Source organism: Panthera onca, chromosome D3, assembly GCF_046562875.1.
Source record: "Panthera onca isolate mPanOnc1 chromosome D3, mPanOnc1 haplotype 2, whole genome shotgun sequence".
NCBI classification, from domain to species: Eukaryota; Metazoa; Chordata; class Mammalia; order Carnivora; family Felidae; genus Panthera; species Panthera onca.
Window position 1 is genome coordinate 21,607,974 of NC_138350.1, and position 9,514 is coordinate 21,617,487.

The 9,514-nt window shown below is 56.7% G+C and overlaps 1 protein-coding gene across 3 annotated transcripts; it reads left to right on the forward strand.

Annotated features, from left to right (window-relative positions):
- Nucleotides 1–1,704: 1,704 nt before the first annotated feature.
- On the forward strand, nt 1,705–6,020 carry OSM (oncostatin M). Of its 3 annotated transcripts, XM_060612741.3 has the most exons (4): nt 1,705–2,184; nt 3,161–3,231; nt 3,715–3,848; nt 4,479–6,020. In XM_060612741.3, exons 1-4 carry the CDS (start codon nt 1,991–1,993, stop codon nt 5,025–5,027), a joined length of 948 nt encoding a protein of 315 aa, XP_060468724.1. In that variant the 5' UTR covers nt 1,705–1,990; the 3' UTR covers nt 5,028–6,020. The 3 variants fall into 3 exon arrangements, with proteins under 3 accessions (XP_060468724.1, XP_060468725.1, XP_060468723.1); XM_060612742.3 differs by lacking the exon at nt 3,161–3,231 and having other exon boundaries at nt 2,038–2,184; XM_060612740.2 differs by having other exon boundaries at nt 2,082–3,231.
- Nucleotides 6,021–9,514: the final 3,494 nt, after the last annotated feature.

Sequence of the window (9,514 nt, forward strand, 5' to 3'; positions counted from 1 at the left end):
CTTAACTGACTGAGCCACCCAGGCGCTGCTGAATGTCCCCTCCTTTTAACTATTCCCACACAGGGTGACGCGGGGACGGGAAAGTAAAGGCATGTAGCTCTCCCCCGAGTGTGGAGGTTGGTCCGCAGTAGCTGAGAGGGGCAAGAGGCTCTCCTGCTGGATGTGGCTTTCCTGCTTGGACCCAGGCCCCGAGCTTCTCGGTTTCCTCATTAAAAGGAGCCAAAGCATCCTTGCCTGGGTGCTCTCCCTCTCAGGGCTGTTGCAAGATGAGATCAAGGATGTGAAATGAAGAAGGATCCCAGCTTGGCTTGGGCCCCAGGAAATAGTCTTGCGGGGGTGGGCACAGAGATGAGGAATTTAGCAGAAGCGATGTTAAAAGGAGGAAAATCCAGAACTGGCCTTTGGGGGTGGCGCTGGTGGGTGTGGTAAACACCATGCTGGGGTGCCAGGGAGTGGGTGGGGGGTGACAAACAGCCTCCTGGGCATGGAGGTGTGTCTGGTTTTACCCACTACTGGATCCTTAGCACTTGGGAATGGCTGGCTCAGAGAAGGGCCAAATAAAAGTTTTTTGAATGAATAAACGAGTGATGTTAAGTGTATATACAGAGGAGAGAGCAGGTAGGAATAGCCTTGGTGGTCATGATGGGTGCTGGGGACATGGATGGACAGGAGGTTTTCTGACCCTCTTCCTTCCTGGCCACCTCAGCTCTCCTTGTTCAGGCTCCACGGGCCCAATGCTCTCCCCAGCTGGAGCAGCCCAGGTCTCCCTGGCAGATTCCAGAGGCCCCACCCTGGTTCCCAGCCTTCTGAGGCCCCCCTCCCCACCGGGCTCCTGAGGGTGCAGGCCACAGACCCCCTTCCAGGCCTGGTAGATATGCTGCGGGTGCCAGGCATGACCTGCAGGCCTGAGCCAGCCTTTCCGCCCCCTTGTCTGCCCTAGCCCAGGCCTCCTTCACCCTAGGCAAAGTAACAGGTAGACTAGAGAGGCGTGGTCTCCAGGGTTCCTTCACTCTGACGTCCAGAGGTCTGCGAGAAGCTGAGGACCAACCCACAATCACTATCTTTCAGAGAAAGTGAAACCTGGTCCCCAACCGTCACCACGGCGACTCCCCCACCCTGGCTTCCCCTCTGAGCTCACAGCTTCCCCATCTCCTCCGCCCCCCACACCATCCCTCAACAGCTAGTACTTGGAATTAGACTTTCAGCTTTCTTTTTTCCTTCAAAGGACTTTTGCCTTTTATGTCCATGACAGCAGCAGCTCTGTGAGCCTGAGCCAGGAAATACTGTTTGAACCCTCCTTTTACAGGTGGGGCCTCTGAGGCCCAGAGAGGTTAAATGACTTGCCTCTGGTCACACAGTATGTCAGCCTCCTTGAGCCCTAACCTCCTGTTTCTCTTGCTTTAAGCACCTGTTTTCCCACTGAAGACCCTGTCTGTAAAGAAAGAGCCTAGGTGTGGGCAATGGGCCTGGGATAAACAAGGTTGGTTGCAAGGGGTTTGCATGATGGGAGAAAGGAGATGGCTGGGAGCCCCACTGGGGGATGCAGGTCCTGGGGCCAGAACCACAATCTCGGGGCTGCCAGCCTGGGTCTGGCTCTGTGCCCAGAGCCCGGTGGTTTCCGCTCACAGATGTCCCAACAGCCTCAGCAGGAGGGCGGGAAGGGCACTCAAGAAGGAAGATGTCTCGCTCCCCTCAGTCCCAAACCACAGTGGCTGGTGAGGCTGATGGCTCCTGGGCCGAGCCTGGCCTGCGGGCCCTCTGAGGCCCCAGTTGGCACACTCTCCCCTCTATCCTGGGCACAGCTCCCTGCACATGGCTCGGACCCCCATGTTCCCTACTCGCCCCAGGAAGGCTGGGGCTGCGGTTTGCATCATCCTTGGGCGTGGGGCTGACCTCGAAGAACGAATTCGAAGAAAACAGGAGGAGGAGCAGGCATGCCACCGCACCCAGCGCCCATTGGCCGCCCGTGGAAACTTTGGTTTTTGGGGTCATGTTCCCAGAAGGCCTGCCCCTCCCCCCCCCACTCCCCACCCACCTCACGAGGTGTTGGCCAATCGCCCTGGCGGGCATAAAGTGGCTGCTAGCCCGCAGGGCTCCCAGCCAGGAGGTGTCACCCCCAGCAGGCGCCGGCCGGAGCTCGGGCACCCAGCATGCGGGCACAGCTTATGTGGAGGACGCTGCTCAGTAAGTACTTCCTTCCTCTCCACCAGTACCCACTTGCTGTGCCCCTGGGCACCAGCGGGGAGCAGAGGAACCTTCTGTCCTTTGGGAGCTGGAAAGGCTGGGCACCAGAAGGATGCTGAGAAGGGGGGAGAGCTGGGAGGTCAGGCAAAGCAAGTGGTCCACTGAGAACACAGCATCTTTACAAGGTAGAGAAGGACTATCCCCAGAAGGCTTCTAAGGGGGAGGTGATGTAGAGGCAGCTCTGGGAACAAGAGAGTGAGGGAAGGGGATAGATTGAGGGGAGAAGCCAGAGAAGCAGGGGGGAGGTGAGAGACGTGCTGGATAGAGGAGGAAGCTGCAGAAGCCAAGAGGAAAACAGTGTGATGTCTGGCGGGGTGGTGAGGCCTCCTTCTTGCCCTGATTCGCAGGGTCTGGAATGGATACACACATCCAGCCAGGCCCAGGGACCCTGGAACCCACACAATCACACAGCACACATAGCCACACCCACAGGGTGACGCACACACAGAGCCGTGTGATGTCATTCAGAGCCCTCAATCTCACCAACTTGGGAACCCCCACATGCAGCCTGGGCCCCCATGGTGGACAGGGCACAACGCTTGTTCGTGGCCAGCTCCTTCCTTTCACCTCACACAGACCTGGACACATGCCCATGAAGACACCCTAGTCCCACGTGCATGTGGTGCTCACGCGGACTCCCCCGCCCAAGCCCAGCAGCAGATACCTGAGGAGGTGGCGAGGAGTGCCCTGTGGTCGCCATGCCTGGATGGCCAGCCCCTCGTCCTTCCCCAGCAGCTGAACGGTTCTTAGGAAGGGAACATGGTGTCACTGCCTTCCGGGCCATTGCGCCACAGGCCCCTTCCGACCACATGGCTGCCGGTGCCTGGGGGGTGGGTGTGGGGAGGTTGGCCGGCAGTAACTATGCTCTTCCCACCCTGAACATTCTGGCTCATGGCGTATCTGGTGGGCCTGACAGATGTGGGACACGAAGGGAGAGAAGAGGAAGGTGCAAGAGGTCGAGGACAATGCTGGCCTTGTGTGACCTGGGTGAGCCCTTCTCCTTCAGTGCCTTGATTTTCCTGTCAGCAAAATGGGGGCTCTCTTGTTTGTACAGACATAGCTCAGGGCACCAGGCTGCTGCCAGGCTCAGCCCACCTGCAAGGAGGGCCAGGCTCTGTTATGGGGGGATCCGGAGGTCTTGCAGGCAGCAGCCCCACCTGGGCTGCTGTGTGTCAGATCCTGGGGTTGGCAAGATTGGCAAGTGCAGGAGGTCCAACTGGGTCCCAAAACCTCCTCTCAAAGGCCTGCATGGTGAAGTGCAGCCCTGTTTTGGATGCTGGGCAGTGCCTCACGGGGGAGGTGGTGGTGGCCCCAGCAGGTGCTCCTGTGCACACACGGTGCCCAGCCCCACCCGTGATGGCACGAAGCCTGAGACGATGGGCTGTGCCCTCTAAGGCCCTCTTAGGTTCCCTCCCCTCTGAAAGCCGCCCGCCTCCCCAAGTCAGGTGACACCCCCCTTCTCTGCCCCAGGTCTGGTCCTCGGACTCCTGTTCCTGAGTACGCCGGCCATGGGCAGCTGTTTGGACAACTACCAAGAGCTTCTTGGGCAGCTCCAGAAGCAGGCGGACTTCATGCAGCACACCAGCATGCTCCTGGACCACTATGTGAGCGCCTGGCCCCTGGTGGCATCTGAGTTTCAGAGAATAGTAGGCCTAGGGCAGCAGTGAGCCCAGAGAAGATGAGACCCGACTCCCATTCACCCCTACTCGATATGGGGCAGGTGGGGAAACCAAGTCCCTGTGTCATTCCGGGGACACATCGAACACTCCAGGCCTTGGAGTGTTCCACTCCTTGGCACTTCACTCCTCTGAAATGCCAAGGAGACATTACAGCTTTCCCAGCTCAGTGGGCCGGAGTGAAAACCTCAGCTCCATTGTATACCTACCCATGTGCCCTGCTCTAGGCCTCAGAGATTAACAGTGAACAAAACAGGGTTCCATCCTCCTAAAAAAGCTCAAGGTTACCCACCCACCCCCACTCAAACTCTGCACACCACAATCACCGCCTGTGCAGTCACCTCAACCCGCCAGCCCCCCAACATCCTTCTGTCCTGTCTGCAGTGATGGGAGAGTCCTTGCTCCTCCCTGGCCTCAGTTTCTGATCTGTACGATGGGAGGATTGGATGGGATACATGAGGTTGAGCATTTCAAGGCTGACCAGAGCAGAATTGTGTGTGTGTGTGTGTGTGTGGTGGGGGCTCTAGCACTCACCCTCTGATTCTCCTTTCCCTCCAGATCAGCATCCAAGGCCTGGACAAGGATGGTCTGAAGGAGCACTGTCAGGAGCGCCCCGGGGTCTTCCCCAGCAAAGATGCCCTGCAGCGGCTCAGCAGGCAGGAATTTCTGCAGATCCTTAACAACACACTGGGCCACGTTCTGCACAGACTGAGAACTTTACAGAAGGACATCCCCAAAGCCCAGGACTTAGAGAAGCTAAATATAGCAAAGTTAAACATTCGCGGGTTCAAGAACAATATCCACTGCATGGCCCAGCTGCTTCCAGGCTCCTTGGAGAAGACTGAGCCCACTCCGACAGGCCCAGGGGCTTCTCCATCACCCACCCCCATCTCAGATGCCTTTCAGCGCAGGCTGGAAGGCTGCAGGTTCCTGCATGGCTACCACCGCTTCATGCACTCAGTGGGTCAGGTATTCCGAGAGTGGGGGCAGAGCCCGAGTCGGAGCCGGAGACACAGCCCCCGCCGGGGCCTGCGGAAGGGGACCCACAGGACGCATCTCTCCAGCAGGAACAAAAGACTCATGCCCAGAGGGTGGCTGCCCCGGTAGCCTTAGGGGTACCCCTGGCAGATAAAAGACTCACAGGTATTCTGTAGGATGGCCCATCCCCGCTGGCCTCCAAACCTGCTCTCCTCTGTCCCCCTCCCCCCCCCCCCCTTCAGAAGCGCACTTTAAGGGGTGGGAGCCAAGCAGGCCCCTCTACCTCCTCCAGGCGGGGAGGGGAGGGTCAGGCCATTGAACCCCCAGCCCTGAGTTCCCCAGTCTCGGTGGGATGGCCAGGTCAGGCCACGCGGGGCTAACTTTCCATTGATTCAGGGGTCTGATGACACAGGCTGACTCATGGCCAGACTGACTGCCCCCCCTGCTCTGCTCCCCAGAGGCCTGTCGGCCCTTCCCTCTCATGACTTGCAGGGCTGTTGACCCCAGACTTCCTCCTTTCCATGGAGGCATGGTTCCGAGGGGGAGGTCAGGGCCTGAGCTGGCCTCTTATGCCTCATTGCCAGTCTCAGGCCAGACACCTGGACATCTGGGTGACCTCATTTTAGGCAGCTGTGACACAGGCAGAGTGTCCTAGAAGAAGTGCTGATCGGGGTAGGGTGTCTAAAAGTGGGGCTCAAGTGCCCTCTCACTGTGTAGCCTCGGGAAGACCACCTTACCTCTCTGGACTTCAGTTTTCTTTTTGTGATTCAAGAGGGTTGGGACCGTGTAAAGCCCTCTCTGCTTGCCAGTAGCTGGGATTCTATGACATACAGTGGATATCAAATGCAGTGCAAATGGACATGGAGTAAAGACCTAGTGTCTGGAAGTACCCAGTATTGGGTCCTGGCTGCTGGCTCCTCCCCCTGGTGGTGCATCATGAAATTTTCTCATGCTGAAGCGAGGGAGTCCCAGAAGCTGCTGGGCCAATTCTTTGCAGGGATATGATTAATTTATCGATTTTTATCAGTTTTTATCTGTTTCCTATTTATAAGGCTTATTTATGATATGTATTTAATGTTAATATTGTGCCAACATATATTTAAAACTTGCCTGGTTTCTAAAGTCCCTGTGTCTCTCTGTTGCCTTGTGGGAAAGAATTTGAGGGAATCTAGCCTCTTGGAGGAAGGGGGGGGGCCCTTACCATGGGGGTGTCTCAAATAGGGCATTTATTGTGTCTGAATGTGACTCCCTTGAGATGCTAGGGACTAGAGGGTTTGGGAGCAAGAGAGGAGGGAGGAAAGCTGGAATGTGTGGGCCCCTGTAGGTGTGTGACTGGGGGGTACGTGTGCTTATGCGTGTTACGTGAAATAGACAAGATAGTAACAGACCCTGCCTCAGACATGGCCTGTGACCTGCTGTGCGCTTGAACCTGTTTCTTGAAGGGCTTCCGGCAGGACTCTCTGCAATAGATAAGATCCACTTTGCAGATAAGAAGACTGAGTCTCAGGGAGACTGAGTTACCTGCCCATGTCCTCAGAACACGTTTTCTGGGAGGGCGGACACATGCTGAATTCAGGTCTGTTAGATGCCAGAGCATCTTCTGTTACTCTTCAACCTCTGTAACTTGGCCAGCAATGTCATGAGTCCCTAAGGGCACAGAGCTCCCAGGCTAGGGGGCAGACAGGCAACAGACATGCAGAAGAACCAACTCAGGAATTGGGGTATGAGCTCTGCAAAATGAAATCGGGTGATGTAATAGAGTGAGAACCTCAGGCAACAGGCATGGCCCTGGGAGAGGTGAAGACTCTCCATCCACTCTGAAATCTGAATGCCACAGGAGACAGGGTGGGCCCCCAGGTGGCAGAAACAGCTAGGGCAAAGGCTCCGAGCATTCCAGGATCAGCATATAGTGAGCCAGGGGCGTCACTGGTTTATATCAAAAAGGCCTGGAAAAGGGAAGCATCTTGCTCAAGATCACAGAGGGAACTCCAGCACAGAACTCCGGACCCTGACTCCCAACCAATAGTCTTCCCAGCAATGCCCAGTGTGTTCCAGGTGACCTACCAAGTCCCTAATAAGAGCTTTCCACCGTCTCCCACTGGGCTCTCCCTTGCTCTTGAGGATCTGCCACACAGGCCACCTTTTGGCTCTTGATATGCCCAGGTCTCCGTCCTACCATGAGGCCTCTGCTTATGCTGTTCCCTCTGTCTGGAACACCGTTCCCTGTCATTTTGCTCAGTGCATCTTCAGCTATTCTTCCCTACCACGCATGGTCTGGGTCCAGCAACTTGGTTATTTGTCCTTGTAAAGCTGTCCTCTTGGGAGGCTCTTGCCTGCTGTGGTGCTTTACCATCTCCCTCCCACACTAGCCTAGAGCTGCCAAGGATGTGGAGACAGCAGCTGCTTCCCTTTGCTCCGCCTCAGCACCCGGCACAGGGCCTGCACCCAGTAGGAGCTCAGTGAGCAGCATGCCAGAGAGGCTGGCTTGGGTGGTACCACGGCAGGGGGCCGGGCCTCTCTCTTTTGTGCCCTGCCCGGCATAGGGGTGGGGGGGAAGGGGCGCTTTCCTCAGGCTGAGTTGCTGGGAAGCTGTGGGTGGGAGGTGGCAGACGCCGAAAGCCAGGCATGCTCAGGTTCTCGGAGAAGAAGGGGAGCTGGCGCTGCGGCAGGCATGCGGTTGCCCACGGAGTGAGCAGAGGTTGGTCTGTGGAGGAAGAGCTGGGAAGCCCAGGGTGGCTGCCCCCTACCCCTGCCTGGGCCCCTTGCCAACCCCTTACTCTGTGGATAAGCCTAAGGAGAGGTGTCTGACTTAGAGCTGGAACAGCACCCACTCCGTAGGAAGCAGATCAGGGAGCTCCAGAATCTGGGGAGGGAGTTTCAGGGGTCCCACCTTTGAGGACTTGTCACCTCTATGTCATACCCTGATGAGACCACAGCTGCAGGTGCCCCCAAACTGCCATCTCCAGTCTGGTGCTCTCCCAAGCCTACAGACTCGACTTCTAGGAACCTCTGCCAGGAGCCCTGTGCCAAAGGCCTCAGGGCCAAAGTCACCTCCACCCCACACCTGATTTCTGCTTCCTATTTGCCCCCACAGAGGTTCCAGAGCCCCAGTCCTCACCGTCACCTCTCTCAGCTTCTCCCCTGTCTGTTGATCACAAGGTCCCTCGATCTCTCCCACATCCCATCTCTGGCACATGCCTCCTGCTCTCCCAACAGCCAGCCAGGTCCCGGCTCCCTGGACACGGTCAAAAATGTCACTGCCACCATATCTTCTGCTCCCAAACCTTCAGAGACTCCTTCCTGTCCTACTGCTGTGGTACCAATTCCAAACCCCTCATCGTAACATGCCAGGCCCCTGTTCTCATGCCAGGCCAGCTTTGCCCACTCATGTCTGTGTTCGAGCCATGCTTTGCTGTCTCCCTAACCCATATAGGCATCCTGACCTCCCTGAAGCCTGGACTTCCCCCCTCCATTCCCAGCCTCAGCCTCCTACCCTTCTGCCCTGAGCCCCAGTTCGAATTCCTCCTCCTCCTTGATTCCCCCATCCAGAAGGGTTTATGGGGCTTCCCTGGGGGCCACAGGTGGCCTACAGAGAGCCTGCAGGGTGACATTTCTAGAATCTGCATCTCAAGTCAGAATAAGCTTTCTCTGATGGTGAGACTGGGGTTCCCACAATCATTGTTGTGACAGGCAGTGGGGTGGGGGCCCAAATGATGCTTTTGTGCCACAGAAGGAGCTGATCCTATACAGGCACATTTTCCTGGAGTGGTGATACCCTGTGGGCCCACAGTGTATGCTTCGTCTCCAGTGGTTATGTGAAGGGACAAAGGCTCAGGAAGATAAAGGGGTCCTGGCCTTGCTGCAGGCATCAGCTTGAAGCCAGATTTTCTTCTTCTTTTTCAAGGTTTTCAAAGTGACAGACCTTCAGTCAACTACATGTAACACACAGGATGGAAAGTTCCCCAGGACAGGGGTCCCAGAGGGCAGGGACACTGCTGGAAAAAGGTGGGGATGGGGTGCACTTACTACCTACCCACAAAACAAACACAGCTTGCAAACGGCGGAGCCGGGTTTTTCGCCTCCATGGCCTTCACTGTCCACCACTACTAATGCGATTTTTTTCCTCCTCTTTCTCGAAGGATGAGAAAATACTTGAGAGTTAAATAAAATGAGTTCAACCCCCAGCCACCCTGCCCTCAAAGCCGTGTGACCTCCTGGGTTGAGCCTCAGCTTTCCCCTTTGTACAATGGGCTGAACTGGCCCACCGCCCTGGCTGTGACAGATTTCCCAGGAGACCACACAAATACTGCACTATTTCGGCATTATCGTAAGCGGTTACTGAGCAGGTGCACAAGCAACGTTCTCTGTATTTTCTCTCTCTCATTCTCCCTTTTTCCTTATTGCTCTCTTCATGGCTTTTCTCTCTGTGCCCCTGTCCCCCTGCACCCCCTACCCTCCACACCAGGCCTGGGACCCAGACTGCACACAGACCACCTTTTCCATGCTGAGGCAAGGCTCACAGTCCATGGTCAGCGTTGGAGAGGCCTTCCACTTGGCCAGCCCCACTCCCTGCTTCCTGGGGCGGCCCCAAGGGCTGGGCTCTGCTCCCTGGCTCG

Coding starts and splice junctions, on each gene's coding strand:
- OSM (XM_060612740.2), top strand. CDS start 2,943: ATGCCTGGATGGCCAGCCCCTCGTCCTTCCCCAGCAGCTGAACGGTTC. Junction 3,232..3,714: donor GCTGGCCTTGTGTGACCTGG/GTGAGCCCTTCT, acceptor TCTCTGCCCCAG/GTCTGGTCCTCGGACTCCTG. Junction 3,849..4,478: donor GCATGCTCCTGGACCACTAT/GTGAGCGCCTGG, acceptor CTTTCCCTCCAG/ATCAGCATCCAAGGCCTGGA.